At 43.7% G+C, this 19,247-nt stretch overlaps 1 protein-coding gene across 4 annotated transcripts in view; it reads left to right on the top strand.

The window, feature by feature from the left end:
• Window positions 1–18,969, top strand: part of dlc1 (DLC1 Rho GTPase activating protein) — a 74,850-nt gene extending 55,881 nt beyond the window's left edge. For 2 of the 4 annotated variants that reach the window (XM_076091234.1, XM_076091236.1), the window contains exons 2-14: window positions 2,013–2,084; window positions 3,803–3,899; window positions 5,067–5,130; window positions 7,160–8,820; window positions 9,661–9,840; window positions 11,585–11,744; window positions 12,786–12,993; window positions 13,565–13,781; window positions 14,255–14,369; window positions 15,432–15,647; window positions 16,564–16,781; window positions 16,900–17,073; window positions 17,191–18,967. In XM_076091234.1, the coding sequence (XP_075947349.1) occupies window positions 2,013–2,084; window positions 3,803–3,899; window positions 5,067–5,130; window positions 7,160–8,820; window positions 9,661–9,840; window positions 11,585–11,744; window positions 12,786–12,993; window positions 13,565–13,781; window positions 14,255–14,369; window positions 15,432–15,647; window positions 16,564–16,781; window positions 16,900–17,073; window positions 17,191–17,290 (3,482 nt within the window). In that variant the 3' untranslated portion in view covers window positions 17,291–18,967. Of the gene's footprint in view, window positions 1–2,012; window positions 2,085–3,802; window positions 3,900–5,066; window positions 5,131–7,159; window positions 8,821–9,660; window positions 9,841–11,584; window positions 11,745–12,785; window positions 12,994–13,564; window positions 13,782–14,254; window positions 14,370–15,431; window positions 15,648–16,563; window positions 16,782–16,899; window positions 17,074–17,190 lie in introns of all 4 variants that reach the window. The other 2 variants (XM_076091232.1, XM_076091235.1) reach the window with 2 other exon arrangements.
• The last annotated feature ends 278 nt before the right edge of the window (window positions 18,970–19,247 follow it).

The following is a 19,247-nucleotide window of genomic DNA, read 5'->3' as shown; positions in this document are numbered from 1 at the left end:
ACTGTCTTTTGAGAGGTTTGTCTTTAAACATGAGGTCTGTCTTTGCAAACACACACAGGCTTGCATGTGCACACAGTCACACACATATAGATGCACAAGCAAACAGAAGACTATCTGGCTCTGTGCAGTGCTTGCTTTCAAGAATGTTGGTATAATTACCCCTTGGTTTCTGCGCTCTTCTGGGTTCACTACACTCCAAAAATACGAGGCACCAAACACACAGCTTTGGAGAATTTCACATCCACAAGGAAAATTAGAGCTCATTTGTCAAATAAATTAGTGTTAAAACATGGTTGTTAATGTGTTAATTGACACTGGGGTGCATGCCGGTGTCACAGTGGTTGCTTCAGGAGTGTTGGCCCCTGCAGTGGCAGAGGGGAGACCCTGTTTTGGCCGTGTCACACCTTGTTAGTGGGTTTGTCTGCCGTCTAGGCTTGTTGTTGGTATGTAAATGATCGTATATGGTTGAGACCAGACCCTTTGCCGCAACAGTCTTCGTCTGACCTGTCTGTCTGTCTGTCTGACAGTACTTTATGGCTGCCGTTCTTTTGTCCACATCGAGTTAATTCCCACGTGTCAATGTCTCACTTGAGTGACATTATTTATTACACATATACGTATCTTTGTATTATCTCTGTAGTTCTCTAACTAATACTGAAAAACCTTTACACAATCTGTTCTCCTTTTATGCTCCTGTTCATGTTTTAGTGTAATTTAGCCTTGAAATGAGGTGGAACTGCTGGTGTTTCAAAGATAAAATAAACTGCTCTGCATCTTTCTACTGGTGGTTACTTTTAGCTCAGTCACGCTCATCTAAGTATATTACCCCTTCTTCAAGTGTAAAGGACATCACTATAATGTTTAAATGCAAGGATTGTAGAATGAGAAATGAATTATCCTGCCTGAATGTCAGACTTCACACACACTTCTCTCATTTGTAACCGGATTAATAAGTATTTAGCTTTCATGTTTTGCAGTCATTCCCTATGTTATCACTTTCATCCATGGTTTACCCGTGTCTTTTCCTGCCTTTGTTCCGCTGGTTTTGTTTACAGGTTTTTCTCAAGGTTGTGCTACATTTGTACTTGCTGTCATTCCACTAAAGAGGACATTGTAAAGCCAGATCCTTAAGGCCTGGAGACATGTTTCTGTCTGTCTTTCTTCTACAAACTGCTGGCTGTGGGGGTGATGGAGCTATTGAGGAGGCTGGAGTTTGGCCAGCCATTTGGCATACGTCAACTAAAGGGCTTTCACAGATAAGTGGGGGACATCCCCATGGCTCATCTAACACAGTGGACCTCAACATTCAGTTGGTATTTAGCACATCAAGCCCAAATGTTACACCTTGTGTTTAAAGGGAGTTATGGAAGAGTGTGTCTGGCAGTGTTGGAGAAGCGTTGTGAACATGTTCGACTTTAGTAATGGCATCGATGGACACTTGAGAAACATGCATCTGATATGTATGTAAAACCTCTCCTGCATACATCTTAATCAACAAAGGTTCTTGAAATTTTCCTCATTGGCATCATGAGGTTACAGAAGCTGAAGGGCAGCACTGCATTAAAAAGATGTTGTATGTAAAATCAAACCCAGAAAACAAACAAAAGCATTTGTCATATTGGGAAAGAATCCTAAAAGACGTTGTCTGTTGAAGATCTCTGTGTGAACAGCAAATACCACTGCTTTACCCGGATAAGGAGCTGAAGTGGCACACACTTGGCGTGTGAGGGGGTTAACACAATTTGCACGAATGATGCTTTGAGCTCAAGCCTTAGAAGCATGTGCGAGAGAGTGACCGAGTGTGAGATAGCTAATAAGGTCAATGGGTTCACACTTGGTAAGCTGCTAACATGTTGGCATGCTCAGTTCCAGAGTTTTGACATTTAGCAATGATAAATGCATCAGAGGATTTCATTAATAACATTGAGTATATTTTCTGTTTAGGTGAATTGAAGTGTCTCCCACAACACCTAACATGCTTTTGTTTTCTTCCACTTCTTTCTCGTCTGCAGAGATCGAAGCCAAAGAGGCCTGTACCTGGCTCCGAGCAGCAGGGTTCCCACAGTATGCCCAGCTTTATGAAGGTAAGGAGCTCTCAGAGACACCGCCCACTGTCACCCCATGTGGCAATAATGAAGATACGTGCTGGTGCTGAGATGAAGAATCCACAGTTATGCTGGGAATCGTGGCATAATCAGACAGATTGTCTAAATTATGTTACTTTGGTGACATGTGAGTTTTCTGAAAGACTGTTGTTTTACCACAGCAATGCAGGCTGAAAAAATCTTAGTTGAAATCAGTGAGGCAGATCTACAGGTAGTTGATAAAACATATTTTCTTGAATTTTGATTAAATAAAGATCACATGAATGTTGAACCTTTTTCATTTTTTTCACGTAAATAAGAGTAGTAGTCATACTTCTAAGTTGTGAGCACAAACCTCTTTGGTAAAGTTCAACTCGTGGTTTTTAGCTCATATAGAAGACGTCTCCATGTCAAGCACACAAAACACCAACTTGCGCCTGTGCATGCATACATACCTCACACAGCACAGCATTCCTGAGGAATATGGGGTGTTTTTCTTTAGCACCAGTGCTTTGCTGTTCTTATGCAGGAACCACAGCACACTATATTCTAAACATTAACTATGATGTAATCTACATTTGAGGACCAAAGATCTTTCTTACCTTGTAAAAATGAACCAAAAACATGTTTTCTATACCCTCGAAAGTTATTCATACAATGACGTGTGGTTGAGAAAGAATGCTTTGCCTGACCCTTGAGTTTTAAATACACACTCACTGAAATACATCAAACATTCTTTACACTCCATATAGCAACTCCAACTATATCATGGCCGTGGACATACCAGCTGCCCTTATGTAACTACAGGACGATGACAGCAGGACCAAGGTCCCATTGTCAACGGATCATTGCTTGTTGCCACTTAACCGTGAAATGTTTCCTATTTGAACGGAAGGCTTGTTGTGTTTCTGCACAGGTGATGAGACTGTTTTTATACATAGACGAAGAGCAACACAAAAGTGCAAACCACACTGTGCAGAATTTACGCTTGCGGCCGTCTCAACACCCGTAGGAATTTGTGCCAATGCATGACACATTTTTCCTTCCCTTGTATCCGTGGGAAAATCTCAATTGTCTGTGCTGTCAGGACTATTGCCCCACTAAAGATAAGCAGACTGATAGGCCTTAGTCAGTACAGTAGGCTAAAGGTGCTGGCCTCCCTTGAACAGCATTTTCTTATCATCATCGGCCCGGGGGTTTAGATGCAAGATTCCCACTTAGGGTTGGGTCTAGGCATTCCAGACAATGTCTCAAAATCCGTCCATCCATCCTTGTGCCAGACTGCTGAAATATTCTTTATGATTTAAGGCACGCCTTAACTGTTAACCATTACTAATGCTGTGACTCAGTGTGTAAGTGATCCTGTTAATGAGGTAGACTTGGGAGGAAGAGGGAGAAGGAGAAAAGGAAGCGGGACCTCTGAGCAGCAGTGGAGTACCTATTGTCATTCTTCAATCAATCCCCTGTTCTCTCCCTCTGTGCTCCACATCCCCCCTGCCTGTCGGGTCTGAAAGCTGCAGCTGTGTTTGTTTGGTCGGCTAAGACGCTACTTCCTCTTTTTTGCTTTTCATCAAGGCTGTATGGGGGTAGAAGGTGGGACGGAAGGCCCTGGTGGGTGTTTGAGTGGGTGGGTGTTTTTTGACGCCAGGGGTTGTATCTTTAGCTTTATGTGAACTCATTGATCCAATCAGCGGCAGGAAGATGCCCACACTAATCAGACCCTCTCTGTTTAGATGCCCAGTTTCCCATCGACATCTCTTCAGTCACCAGAGACCATGACTTCCTCGACCGGGACGCTATTGAGGCTCTCTGCAGGTGAGATACAAGTCATACTGAACCTTCCAGGCATCTTTTCTCTTTCTTTTGATGTTATGCGCCACTCTTCTTATTCTTCCTCTTCTTCAAGCTCTTGTTTTCCCCCCAAATTAAACCATGGGGGCATGACTTCAAAAGGAGGCATGCTTTGGAAAGTTGCAGATGAGATGAAAGAATGACATGATAAGCACTTTGGAGCCATGCACTGCACATTTTCCTCCCTCCATTTAGGTTTCTATGTCCAGATCTCATTCTCACGTTGTTATCTTTTTTCTCCGACCGTGTTTATTTCCCTCAGTCTTTTTGTATCGTCCTGGCAAGCGCATATCTCTAGATGCTACGGTCACGCAATGCTCTCTACATTCAGTCTTTTCATGCTGTAAGAAACATATGACAATCTGCTTCATTTGCTACCCACAACTGGGGGGTAAATGCTTTCAAAGCTTTGTTTGTATGAAGTTTCAGACATCTTAGTGTGTGTGAGAAAGGGCTAAATGACTGAGTATCCTTGGAGAATACTGGGTTTGCATTCTAGTTGGTGCCCCTGCGATATTAATTAGCATATGAGGAGGAAGTTAATAGCTCTTTAACGGAGTCAACTCCTTCATCAAATTCCGACTCTAAGTAATAAACCACAGCAGGTGTGGTGCATCTGGAAGCTATCCTCTCAATGTCTCCTCTCTTGGCAGCCTTTCACCCCCTCCCCACAACCCCAACTATCCCCCAGTTCCCATACCTTCATCTCTCCATTGTTACATGATCTGCTCTAAGAGCTCTCTAGAGGGTGGAACCCACCACCACCCTCTCGCTCCTCTTCTCCAGGTGGCTAGGGGGATAAGCTTTCTGTCCCCTCCCCAAGTTTTCGTCACCACTCTAGCAGATTTCTTTCTCTTTGCTCTCTACTTTTCTGTCTCGCTCTCTTTCTCTTCCCGCTCATGTGGAGATTATCCTTCAGCAGCTCATTAGCCAGCCTGGGTGCACCCAAAATCCCCATCTGTCTTTCTCTTCCCCTCTTTTGTTTTTCATTGTGTTTCATCAGTTCTTCCATCACACATCCTCTTGTTGGTGAGAGGTTTGTGTTTTATGAAAAATCCAACAGCTAGAACATTTTAAAGCCAATTTTAAATGTAGCCAATGTTGCATGTGTGTGTGTGTGTGTTTTTGCAGGAGACTGAACACCCTCAACAAGTGTGCTCTAATGAGACTGGAGATCTCACCGCAAAGAAAAAGAGTAAGTGAATATGCACACACATTAACTCCACTCATTTCTGAAAAGCCCCTTTGCAAGTCTCCTCAACCACAACTGCATTCCCTCACCTCAACCATCAGTTCACTCTTGGCCTCAGGGTGAAGCTGTGTTTTTCTCTCGTCTTGTTTAATGAGAAGGCACCTGTTGGGTTTATTTCTATATCAAGTGGGCTGTGAGGACCCTCGGGGGAAGGAGGATGGCTTTAATGTCTAAATGAAGGGGTCGAATTCACCTGAACCTCCCCTACTCAAGGCATGCTCCCCTTCTTCCTCAAACACTTCCTCGTACTTCTGGCTCACCATAAAAGGAGTTTGTATGCTGCTTTTGTGGCACCCTTGCAGAACAAACTAGAATACATCTCTTGTCTGTGATCCCACTCTTAAGGGTCTTTCAATAAGCGCAATATGTTATGTTTTCAAGTAGCTTTTAAGATCCATTTAACTCCCTCAAACACCACATTCTTAGATTTCGCTTTCGAGGAAACAGTCTAGACTGACTTACACTTTACACTGCTCCTTTTTATACAAATCAACCTGAATTCCCAAACAACAACAAGGATGGTACATAGTAACATCCTTGTTCTGTGTGTGGTGGTATTCATTAGGATGGCCCTTTCTGTGTCACCTTTCATTTCAGTAGTCAACAAGAGTAGAGGTGTCCCCCCCCCCTCCCCCCCCCTAGACAGCTTAGGAATGCACTGATCTCCTCGTGTCCAAACATTCCCTCTCTCTTAAATCTCCATCTCTGTTTGTCGTCCTTTCTGGTTTTGTTCTTTCTATCAGTTGAATTGTAATAATAAATAGTTTTCAGATTCCTGCAGATTCCTTGTGATGTTCAAAGCACCAACCGTTGCAATGAACGCTTTGGTGGTTTGAGGATAAGATATCTCCAGAATGTTGATAAATGGTCGACGCACTATTGGCCAATCACCGCAATCTATGTAGTAATCTCACATTCCAACTAACATAACTTGAGAAAGAAAGCCACAATGGAATGAAAATGTCATGAAAGTCTCTATTGTCCTCGATAAATCATTAACTTTAATAAAAACGTCTAATGAAAAACATATAATTAATGATTTCTGGAAGTTAGCAGTGAAAATGGAACACTGGCACTCAACTAGTGGAACATGGATATTGTGCACTTTACAATTTTTTAACTGGAATATTTTATGCTAAACTGCTAATTTCCTGACATCTTTGTAAAGGGGTTTTTCATTTTTGCTTAAAAACCTTTCAACTCAATTACTCTTAGAACCTTTTTTGTGTTGTTGTTCAGATTGTAGATATGGCTTTAGAAAGGTAAGGAGAAGGAGGTCAAATTGTGACGTGTGGTTTGGTTTTACTGTGATTGGGAACTGTGAAGATGTCTCCTTTGGAAACTCCCAGCTTAGTTTGAGTGTACGATGGTGTGTGTTTGAAAGAGGGTGGATTCTCTGTCATGGAGAAAGAATAAGGATTGACAGTAGCAGCGTATCAGTGATGCTGTCTGTGCATATGCACAGACAGAGGAGATAAAGACTGTAGGGGGGAACGACTCCAGTCTGGTCGGCTGCATTGTGAGCTATGGGGGTCATGATGGAATTTCCTGAACTCCCTCCAGGCCCTGAGATAGATTAACCAAGCTGGGGGAGGTGTGGGCATTTTATAGAAAAGGTACACTCTATGCAACTCAATATATATTGTCCAAAGGAAGTGACCAAATCCCGTTTACTGGCTGACCAATGCATTTCATATATCAGTGCATTTCATATAGTTCACAATAAGATAGATAGATAAATGGGATCAGAACGTGAATGCACACAAGGCAATGTGCAAGTGCAACAATTATAAAATAAATTCCATGACTCCAAAACGTTTCCTGGACCAAGGTGAGGAATGTTCGAAAAGAAATGGAAAACGTAGCTGTACATAATGTCCTCTTAACGGCTCCTCTCCCTCCCTCTCTATTTTCCTCCTCTTCTTGCTATTTCTTTCTCCCTATCCCTTATCCCTCCTTCTCCTTAATACAGAGCGAGGACTCCGATGAGGACGAGCCTTGTGCCATCAGTGGTCGCTGGACCTTCCAGAGGGACAGCAAGCGCTGGTCCCGTATGGAGGAGCTGGAGGTTTTTTCCACACTGCCCACAGATACTGCCCCACCCCCATTCCCCAAGGACCACGTATCCCAGAAAGGCAAGCTCGCCCTGTGTGAAGGCAATAGTTCAGAGAGTGTGCTGACCGACCTCAGTGAGCAGCCTGAAGTGGGCTCCATCCACAGCAGCGGGAGTAGAGGGAGAAGAGAAGAGAAGAGCCATGGCGCTGCTCTGACAAATGAAGCTGTACCCGCCGGTGCCACTCGTGCCAGCTCTGTAGCTAGCATGTGTTCGTCCTCGGGCACAGGTGGGTCGGGATGCGTTAATGAGGACTCTCTGTCTGATGGGATGCCTCCATCGCCCCTGGAGACACTCGAACAGTTCACCTTTGATATGAAAACAGGGATGGGAGGGCTGGGAGGAAGTCTGGACAGAGGAGGTGGCAGCGGCAAAAGCACACGCTCAAGAGCTAAGAGCTTCCTCAAGAGGATGGAGAGTCTACGGCTGCGCAGCGGCACCTCCTCCAAGAGAAAGAAGAAGGGGTGTGCCAGTGGAGGGAAGATAGAAATCAGTGGCCCTGTCATCAAAGAGGGTCTGGATGATGACAAGCTGCAGAGGCTCAACTGTGTGGACATCTCCAGTATCAACCTCAACCAGAACATCAATCACCACTGCAATCCCACTCAGACAATGACACTTAACCGGAATCGCTCTGTGTCCTACTCCACTCAGACCAGCAACGGCAGCACTGGAAGTACTGGGAGCAGCCAGTCAGAAGCTAGCAGTGGAAGTGCAGTGAGCACACCGAGCCCAGTGACTCGCGCTCGCAGCCACAGCATAGTGGCAGGCTCTAGTAAGAGGGGAGGAATGTATTTGGAGGGTTTTGATCCTTTCAGCATTCCCCAACAAGCTTCAGATCGACAGCCGACACCCCCACCCAAATCTGCCCCACCCACCCTCCCCTGCCAAGCTAGTAAAGGGATGACAGTTGATGAGCAGAACCACAGGAACAACTGCAGTGTTCGAGACAACAGCAGACAAGCGGAAGAAGAAGAGGAGGGAGAGGACGGCATGATCTTCTTCTTCTTACCAGAAGGTCACAAGCCTGGAACCTTCCCAAAAGCCCTGCAGGACGGGAGTTCACGCAATAACAATGGGAATGATAACAGGCACTCAGTGACCCTCAGGGGGCGGCAAGGTAGACGCCAGCATCATTGCTCTTCTGGCTCCGTCGACAGTCGGCTCAGCTTTTATGACAACGTCCCCTACACTGAGAGAGAGGAGGAGGAAGAGGGGGATGATCGTAAACTGGGGCAAGTGCTGCAACAAGTCAGCGGTTTTCAGTTTGTTAATGCTTGGTCAGGGGCTGTGGCCGGCGAAGAGGAGGAAGAGGAGGAGGACGAAGAGGAGGAAGGAGACTCAGATTCAGCACTGGACTCAGCCTCCCCGTGCCCGTCCTCTCCTCTGCAGAACCGGCTGGAGGAGACAGAGAATGGAAGTGACCAAGACAGCACAGGAAACCCGCTGGGAGAGGGAGAGGAAGGGATGAGAGAGAGAAGAGATTCTGGTGTCGGGGCATCTCTAACTAGAACCAGCAGGTTAGTAAAGCTGCAGTAATGCTGTCTTCTTTCTGACACAGTATAAACATTAAAGGGTCAGTTCACTCAAGTAAAAAAATGTAAAAATCTCATACCACTTTTGAGATATCACTCTCTGAGCTTTCTGCCTCGATCCCAATATAGAGGAGGTGAATCAAATTAGCTTATGGTGCTCACAGCATTACAATATTTACTCTCTTCTTTTCAATTTGACTATTTGTTCTGTTGCAATGAAAACCTACTTTTATATGTATTTCTATTCTACTCGTTGCTGTTTGGGTGAACTGATCGTCCCAGAGACAACTATAATTCCAACAAACAGGCTCAAGCTTTTAGTCTTGTGTAAAGCTCCTGTCAAACATGCTTTACAGGAGCTTAAATGCTGGAAAGCTCAAGGACAACAAAACAAAACGATAGAAAGACTAACACGAGGCTCCAACAAAAAAGAGTTTTCCATAGAAAGTGACAGCAATGGAGAAACAGGGGGACACGCTGAGACTTCTCTCCTTACGTAATGCTGCTGGATACTCTGGAATGCTGTTTGGTCTCCATGGGGACTGCTGCTGTCCCTTCAGGAATCCACAGGCCGAATTACATTTGGGGGGCGTACGAGTTTTTAGTCTTTAAGACAGTTTCTTGATTGATGTGTACATAAATCCCTGTAATCCCTGAACTGATCACTTGGCACATAAAACCACCAAGACTGTGTGTGGCTTTGTGACATTTTCTCAGTTTATGTGTACACAAAAGCATGACGCATATCCCGAGAGTTAAAGTGCTCTTTTTTCAATCGCATCTCAATTTGTGCTCTCTCCTTCTCTTTCCTTGTACCTACTCCAGACCACAGAAACTCCGCTGGCCGAGCTTCCAGAACTCCCATCGGCCCAGCTTGGCCTCAGCCCAGCTCCAGATTAGCTGCCAGTCTGTGCTACAGATGAATCTGCTCCAGAAGCTCTCCCTGCTGCAGCTCACTGCTCTGCTGGAGAGACACACCCCTACAAACAAACATGGCTTCAGCTGGTGAGTAGACTGGGGGGAAATTAAATGCTTGTTTAAGGGACACAGGGAGTATGGAGCAGAAGGCAATTTCATATTGTGATTGTTCAACATACACACTGATATTTTAAAGCTTGTTTTTCCTTCTGAGTCAGGCTAATTGTTCTTTGTAAGTGATGCCCACAAATTTATCCATTCAGCCATCCATCCATCCATCCATCCAACTGCTAGCCCTCCGTCCCACCCGTCTCCCAGTCCCTTCTATCTGCAGGTTGTTGTATAGTGTGGCGACGGCTGTCCACAGAGGTTGGGTTTCACATTCTTTTCCCAGGCCCGTAATTGCTGGGAAGGGGCGTACATTGTCTTTTTCTCAACGGGGCAATCATGGCAGTTTGCACGCTTGGTGTTACAGGAGCTGGAGGCTGGAAAGCTATATCCTTGACACTTATTCCTCCTCAACTACCTTCTCTATCACTTGTAGACGTTGGTCTGAGGTCACTTTATATGCTGCTCTTGATTATCCAGTGGCACCTAATATCCTCCCTGTTAATGTATCTGCTTTACAGATTTGACAGTTCCTTGATTTTACTTTTACCTTCTCTTTCCATCTGTATGTCTGCGTTTTTGTTCATTATTTCTGAAGCCAAATACTGGGGGAAAGTCAATTCGATAGGTAATTTCATAGGGACGCCCTGAATGAAAAGAAGTGCAATATACAAAGACGTGACTTTGTTGACCAGAATATACATTACTGGACATTTTTTCCAGTCAAAACACATGATACAGGAGATTGTGAAATGATGTTGTTGAGAAACACACACACATTAGCAATTAACGAGAATTACTTTACTTTACTTTCAAAGGTCCAATGAGGAAAGTGAACAATCGCATGATTTACTTGTGTTTTTCCACTTTCTGGGTTTCTTCTACCCGAGGCCTTCCTTGGACAGGAATAGAAGTCTTATGACAAGTTGGGGCTCACTGGAAGACAGAGGCCACTTGTTGCCCGCTGAAGGCCCACACATATTCAGAATTCCGTGCCGGGATCATAATGTGCTCCTTTTCCATTTTTCCCCAAACTGTGGTTCTGAGTCTTGTGAGTGGCTGCTTTTACAAAGACGAGCTTGTCCTGAGTCACGCTAGTGTCTCTCTACTAAACACACTCATACCCATGCAGTTGGACACGCAGCCATACATCTGTGGGTGCATTCTTGTGAAACGGTCGGAGTTGCATGTTTCAACTCTGGGGTTTGTGGTTATAGACTTAGTGTTCACTTGCTCCACACACACACACACACACACACACACACACACACACACACACACACACACACACACACACACACACACAGTAACAAACAGTGAGACAGCCACTTTGTGGGGATGTCTAAAACGGTGGGATCCTCCCCTTTTGACACCCGTCTGTACATCCTACTCCCCTCTCTATTCTCTCCTCACCCTGTTTATCCACCCCTCTCATAAACCTGCAGACAGGTTGCTACAGCCGCTTGGTTTCCTCATTGCATACACATAAAACACACACATATTTTAGTAGCCAAGCTTATTCTGTCGTGATGTTTTTCAGTCTTGCAGGTTTTTTTTAAGATGTGTTAATTACAAAGTAGGTTCTCCATCTAAGACCTAGTAAAAATGAATGCATGTCCTGACATTGAGAAATCCTTTTACAGCTGCATTGCTGAAGTCATGTCAATATTAAATATGTAGCAGATATTGATGAGCTTTCTTTTCTTGTGTGTGTATGTTGCAGGGCTGTGCCAAAGTTTATGAAGCGCATCAAGGTTCGGGACTACAAAGACAGGAATGTGTTCGGTGTGCCACTACAAGTCATCGTCCAGCGAACAGGCCAGCCCCTCCCTCAGGGAATTCAGCAGGCCATGCGCTATTTACGCAACCAGTGCCTTGACCAGGTAACATTAAGTAAATAAATAAACACACATACTGTGTATGGACAGATGTATATGAGCTTGTGCATATACTGTAATTGCAGTGTACATATAATGTCAAAGTTCCTTGCCGGTCTGTTATTTAGCTTTAAGTGCTATTTTCAGTTTAGACAGCTTAGAGAAAGAAACAGCTTTTTCTTGAAGGTGTTGAAGTTACAATATATTTTAATTTCAGGACATCTCCAATCAGTCCAAAATGCATCCATGATTTTTTTCACCGGATGTTACGTAAGATGGAGTAGTGAATCGGAAAAAGGCTGATACACACTTAATCAGTGTGTGTAACTAGTTTCTTTCTCGTGGCGTGGAGGTCTGGAGAGAGTCAAAGTGTGCAGCTTTTAAGTAACCTGTGTCTGTCTGTTTAATCCAATGACGTTTATCTCAGCGTGTGTGTGTGTGTGTGTGAGTGTGTGTGTGTGTGTGTGTGTCTGCGTGTACATGTACATTCATAAAGGAAAGAAAGAGGGAGTGAGGAGAAAATAGCTAATAACAAAGGGCAAAACAGAAAACAGAGTGGAGTTCTTTTCAAAGCAGGACAAGGCGCCTCTGATTGGAAATGGTGAAACTCATGGAAAATATTCAGGCTGAACCAGCCGACGGCCTTTTTCTGTTCCACTCCCGAACATTGCCATTTCATGCAGCCTTAAAAGGCCACTGATGAAGTCCTACACAACATTCAGCACAAAAATGCCAACTGGGTTTCATGGGAGCTTCTTTTAAATACAGTCAACAGGATCTGCTGTGATGTAACCGTATCGGCTGTAAGCTCTGGATTTGGGGATAAGTCAAGAATATTATTTTTCAATGATAACAGCCTGCAGCTTCGTATGTGCTTCGGGCACATCAATCATTTTTGATACGCCTTAATGATAGGAACAAACACTGTACTCATGGTCTCATACTGAGGCTAATAAGGGAATAACAGTTCAAAGCTGACTTCTCAGGTTTCTATGTATGTATGCATGGTGTAACTCTTTCTCCCTTTGTCCCCCACTTTTTGTTCAGGTGGGACTTTTCAGGAAATCAGGCGTTAAATCTCGTATCCAAGCTCTTCGTCAGATGAATGAGGCCAGCGGCGTGGATGGGGGAGGCGTCAACTACGAGGGCCAATCGGCATATGACGTTGCAGACATGCTGAAGCAGTACTTCAGAGATTTACCAGAACCCCTGCTCACTAGCAAGCTGTCTGAGACCTTCCTCCAGATTTATCAGTGTAAGAAAACAGACGCGTTTAGTCGAAGTATAAACAAGATCTTGTCAAGACATTACATGCCTTTACTTCATATACACAGCCACACACATCTGTGAGCAGATTGCATGCTGGAATTCACAAGATGGTATTGTTTTAGAGATGAAGATGCTTGCCTGCCAGGGAGCAAGAAATTGTGAAACTGTAAAAAGAAAACAAACAAGATGAGTGCAGGAAATACCTGTGGAATGAGGTGATATATGGGATTGGTTCATCCTTCTCTGTGTCACTGTTACATGACATCCCCTCAAGTTCTATGATTGTCATAGCTGCGTTAAGAACGTTTATACAAGGGGGAAAAAACAGTCCAGTGGATGAAGTATGAAGCATATAGAGTACACACACATGTGGGCTTATATAACACACTCAGGCCTACACAGATCCCATTATAGCTCAATCCTGGCAGGCAAACCCAAACTCCTTCCCAAGTTACCCACCGGACACAAAAAAATATGACATCGTGAATCATGATGGTGGTTATTAGTCGTGATAATGTAAAAAAACGAGCCATGATATCCTCCCTCTTCCTCTCCAGACATGCCTAAAGAGCTGCGTCTGCAGGCAGCGCGTGCTGCCGTGCTGCTGCTGCCCGATGAGAACCGCGAGGCGCTGCGGACGCTGCTGTGTCTGCTGAGCGACGTGACGGCCAGCGTGTCTGAGAACCAGATGACTCCCACCAACCTGGCTGTTTGTCTGGCCCCGTCCCTCTTCCACCTCAACACCCTGCGCCGCAAGGAGAGCTCCTCGCCAAGGTGTGTGTGTGTGTGCCCCCACACCACTGTAATTAGCTCATTTTAATTGTATAGGAAACCTTTATTTTGACGGCCATCACTGACGCAGTTATTGTATTCGCAGATTATATAACATGTAATATGCTGTACATTCTGAAAACAGGAAAGGGTCGATCAAAAGAAACAAAAGAGCAAGATACTGTGGGGTAGAAAAGAGAAGGGGAGATAGTTAAGTTTGAAAGGGGAGTAGGGGAGAGAGACAGAAGAAATAGCAAGGTTACATAAACATCTGTACCTAATTTTAAAAAACACGTACTTTGTTCCACGTTTAGCTAGAAGAGGGTTCATCAGATGTAACCTCCAAAACGTGTTCTTTTTTTTTTTTTCAACCTCAACCCCTGCCGCATTCTCTGCCCTCTCTTACGCCCACTATCACGATGATAGATGCTGTTACTAATCTCGTCGTCCTCTTTTCCTCTCTTCCTTGGTCAAAGGGTGATGAACAGGAAGCAGACACTGGGAAAGCCGGACCAGAGAGACCTGAATGAGAACCTGGCTGCCACTCACGGCCTGGCACACATGATCCAGGAGTGCAGCAAACTCTTCCGGGTCAGTAGTAGTGTGTTATTATATTATTATGTTACATAAAGTGAATGTGCCGGCCATCATTCTGTTTTAAATGCCTCTGTTTTGCCGAACTGGACTTAACTTCATGTCTCTGTCAAGTTAAACCAAATTCAAGCATTTGTGAAAGGATTTAAATTGCAGAATAGTGGCAATGACCACAAACAAATGAATCCACCCCATTCAGTTTGGTTCTGTGTGTCCACAAGGAGAACACTTGAATGGATAAACAGGAAATAATCAGTAAACTACACTATTACTAATCCAATTTTAATCCCATTCAGCCTTAACCGTTTGCTCTGCCCAGTGCAGTCTTCTCTGACATGCTACAGTAAATGCTAAGAGGCAGCATATGGTGGGTCATTAGTATTAGTTTAATTAGATTGCCTCCGGGCTTCCTGTTATGGTCACATCACACAACAAATGAACTTGATTACCTCCCAAATTATTTTCTTTTAATTAGATCTGTACTTGACAGTGATGGTTCATAACAGGATGACCTATGAAAGAATTTGACTGTAATTTGCGTTCCATTTCAACAAACCTTTTCTTATCTTATGAAAATCCTTTTCTTAGACTTCAATATCGTCAGTATTAAATCAAACCTGAAAGATGACGCACACAAACAGACAGAGAGAGAGAAAACAAATGAAATTGAGCAAGGCCAACTAGGATATGAAAATAGGATGTGATGTGTTTCCATCCTTCATACAGTTTCCCATTAATTAAGGGGGAAATGATGCAATCAGGGTGGAGATACTTGGACAAAACACAACATTAAGTAGAGTCTTAGTTGCTGATTACTCTCATCATAGGACATTTATAACTTAAAGATCCCCTCCAGACATGTTTTAAGACATATACAAATACTCTTGAAAAGTCTTAAAATTGAATCTCATCTACTCCGTTGTTGAAAAAAAAACAAATCAAATTGTCAAATCAAGCACATTTAACCGTCATTGCACCCTAGCGGCACACGGCCTTTCAGAAACCAATGGGAAGGTAAGGCCTGGCTCTCATAGTACTCCTTCTCCTCCTTTCACACAGATCCCAGAGGAGATGAATCCCTGCAGGAACTCCTATGTGGAGCAAGCGTTGCTGCCGCGACGCTTGGAGGACCTCGCAGGTGAGGAGGCCAGGCAGGGAGGTTGCAGTGCCTACCTGCAGGACAGCCTAGACGCCCTCCTCAAAGACGCCAAGGACAAGTTTAAAGGTTACGACAGCTGCTCCACACCTGAGCACGCTGAACTTGCCTGTAGGAAGGTAAGCCCACTTGTATATTCATCAACTCTCTATAGTTCATTTTAGTCTTTTTTCACACGTCTTTTTAGTTTGTTTGAGGATGAAAATAGAAGGATTCGTGCAAGATTATTTGATGAGAGAGAACAGCTATCTGTGTTTCCTGTCTTCTCCTTTCCTCTTTGTTTCTGACTTTCCCTTTCTTCTGCTTCTCTAAATATCGAGTGGAAAACCAACAGTTAGTGTTTCCTGTATAAAAAACACATCCGTGTGAAACTGGCCCGGCCTGGCCCTGAGCTTCTCATTCCCATCACAGTGTTGGACTCTATCCCAGAATGACATCAGCTTGACAGAGACACACAAACATACACAACCTCGGCATTATCTCAAGCTTACATTTCCGGTGTCTAGTGTGCAAGGGCCCTGAATGAGGTTATCGTTTCTCCAGTTCGAGAGTCACAAGGGGCAGAGTGTTCTTTATCATCTGATAGCAGAACGAAGCAGCTGACTTGGCTAACGGGCATTAGGAGGCTTTGAAACACAGCCTGACTGTTGTGCGTAAAGTGATGGCTGGAATACCAATTCCAATTTCTGTAAACATGACTGATAAGATTAGATATTTTAAAGAAAGCTTCCAAACAGTTGCGTAAGACACTTGAAGTTTATATAAAAAAATAAAGTGATTTCAAGTATTTAACATCTCACGCTGTTACAGATTTTGATAACAGTTTATCGTACCATTCAATTATCCATGTGAACTTAATTGTTACCTTCAGACATCCAACCCCAGTTTGTGTCATTTTCCAATTTCTCTCTCCCCTCATTTCCTGTCATCTCTCTGCTCTCGCCTATCAAATAAAGACATCAAATGCAGCAGAATAATTGTCTTTAAAAAAAGAACGCTTGTTAAGTTGTTGGGTCTTTGCACGCGTTTCTCCAGGTGCATGATTGCTTTCCACTGCGGCTGTGGAAGGTGACCGTGGAGGTGCCTGCGAGTCCTGAGGAGGTTCTCACACGAGTGCTGCGGGAGCAGGGCTACTGGGATGAGGACCTGCTCGAAAGCCGGGTGGTGGAGACTCTGGATGAGAGGACAGAGGTCTACCAGTATGTCAGGAATACCATGGCTCCACATCCCACTAGAGACCACCTGGTGCTCAGGTAGACATTAGCCCATTGTCCTCCTCTTCCTCCCTATCTGTCTCACTTCTCTCATTTGTCTTCATCTTGTTTGATGTTGTTGTTTTTAATCCAAACCTCTCATTACTCTCCCTTTCAGAACATGGGTAACAGACCTGCCGAAGGGAGCGTGTGCACTGGTGTGTACATCTGTGGACCATGAAGGAGCTCGTGTTGTAGGCGTTCGGACCAATGTCCTCACCTCTCGCTACTTCATCGAGCCCTGTGGAACCAACAAATCCAGACTCACACATATTTCCAGGAACGACTGCAGGTGAGTGAATGACTGACAGGAGCAAGGACAATTTGTGGATTAGATTTAGTCCTAGTTTTTTGGTCATTCAATGTTTTTCAGTTGGTGCTAACAATCTTTTTCTGTGTTTTTTCTCAGGGGTCGTTTCCCAGAGTGGTACAATAAACTATATGGACACTTGTGCGCTGCTGAGGTGGCGCGGATACGTGACTCATTCACCGTGCCCGTGGACAAATGAATAAGCAGTGTGCAATTTGGATAACAACGGACTCAACGGCGCCTTTGAAACGTAATTTGGATCCTACAGAGGACTCAAGATGACTCATTCCACCAGAGAGCAAGATGGGGTCCAAGCTTCTTAACGGTCAAATTTTAAGGACAAATCCTGGATCCTGGATTGAAGGATTTTTTTGCTTTGATTTTGTTAGAACAGACTGTTGTTATCGTTTAAAACTGTTCTGTTTGGACGCTCAGTGTGTTGCCTAGAGGACTTGTGACACACAAACACTTATCTGGGCCAAAAGACATGATGTCACTGATACAGGATGTGATCCAAAGGGTGCTATAGCTTCTGAGAAGCAAGGGTGTATGTGTGTGTGTGTATGTGTGCATGAGTGTTCAAAGTAACAAACGGTTAATAGATACATATTCCTCGTACTGGTTTTCCAGTGGCAGCATAGTGTGTACATACAGTATTCTGTTCACAGTAGTGGTATGTGTCTGTCTTGTGTTACCTCTGTCCCTTTTTTCTGTTACAGCATGGCACAGGAGGAAAGGTAGACAATATTATGGTCAGTTGATTGATGAATCCATGGGTGAAGAAAGAATGAATTTGCTGGTAATATGCAGAGTGAGTATAGAGACAATAGGTGGGATATAGTGAGATGGCAGGTGGCTGATAGCAGGGTTTAAGTGTTTCAGGAGAGGAAGGCAAAGACGGATGAGAATCGGTGGCTGGCACACCAAAAAGAGAGGGACTGATTAAAGAAACAGCCTCATTTACTAACATACGAATAGATGTCTCCTCATTTTGTTCTTGAGGATACAAGGGCATGCCCCGAGTGTTACTATGCTAGCAACCAGGCATAGTGCAAAAAGCCGGGAGACAGTCAGAGCTCATAAGGAAAACCGAGCTAGAAATGTAATACCAACAGATCTACATTAATGGACCAAATTTGAAATAGCAAAAAAAAAAAAGTAGCTTTCCGATATTGAGCTTTTCCTCATTATTACAAGGTTCAGAGTTAGTGTTGTGAAGACCACAGTCAATTCACTTTTGTATTGTTTAAAGGCGGACATCAGAAAAATTGTGATTTCACAATAATTTGGATTTACATGAGAACAGAAACAAAACAATGCACTGTTCTCACTTGCAACAGAAACCTCCGGCTTGGCTTATAAAGATGAGAAGTAAACAGAGGAAAAATGGTCCTTTTATAAAGGTGGAGATTTTACAGGTTTTACTGTAAAATAGCGGGCAGATTGAATGTTTGTGTGAAGGAAAACGATTTTGTGTAAGCTTCTTTCTCTGTAGTGTTGTGTCAGTGTTTAAAAAGAAGTAAGAGATTTAGGTCCTCATAACCTTCTTCATTCATAACACTCGTGCTTCAATCTGAGGGCGCGCATATTTCGTGTTGAGTTGTATGATTAATTCGCTAAGCCATTGTTCATATCGTAAATGTTCGTACCTTTAACTGTGTCTCTGCCAAATAATAACGCATGACAATTAGTTAATTTAAAACAAATATATTTATACCTCAGATATATGTTTGTTTTGTATCATTTATTGTAAATGTTAAGCTTTGTGTTACAGAAATGAAAAAATGTTTTATCTTTTTTATTAATATTATTTCTGTACAGGTTAATCAAAATGCACTATTAAATGTATTAAAATAAGAAATGATTCATTTGTCATTTGTTTACACTGCAGATATTTCTGCGTGCTAACACATTCTCAGATCCAGACAAACTTCTTTTTTTTCCTCACCATCATATCCACCTCTTTCCGAGTCGAACCTTCATTCCACACCAGTAAATCCAGGATTGATGCGTGCATGGGGGGTACCAACTGGCTTCGTAGATGGTGATCTCACTTGTTGTCTTGTTTCTTACACACAACAGTTTCATATAACAGAAGACAATAGAGTCTGTTGTACCACAGCTGGCCTGGTCTGGACCCGGCAGACTCAACAATG

This window comes from Anarhichas minor, unplaced genomic scaffold, assembly GCF_050575085.1.
Source record: "Anarhichas minor isolate MPS153535 unplaced genomic scaffold, ASM5057508v1 ptg000014l, whole genome shotgun sequence".
NCBI lineage: Eukaryota > Metazoa > Chordata > Actinopteri > Perciformes > Anarhichadidae > Anarhichas > Anarhichas minor.
Note: the sequence above shows the minus strand (reverse complement) of the source record. Positions and strands in the feature narration are given on the sequence as shown.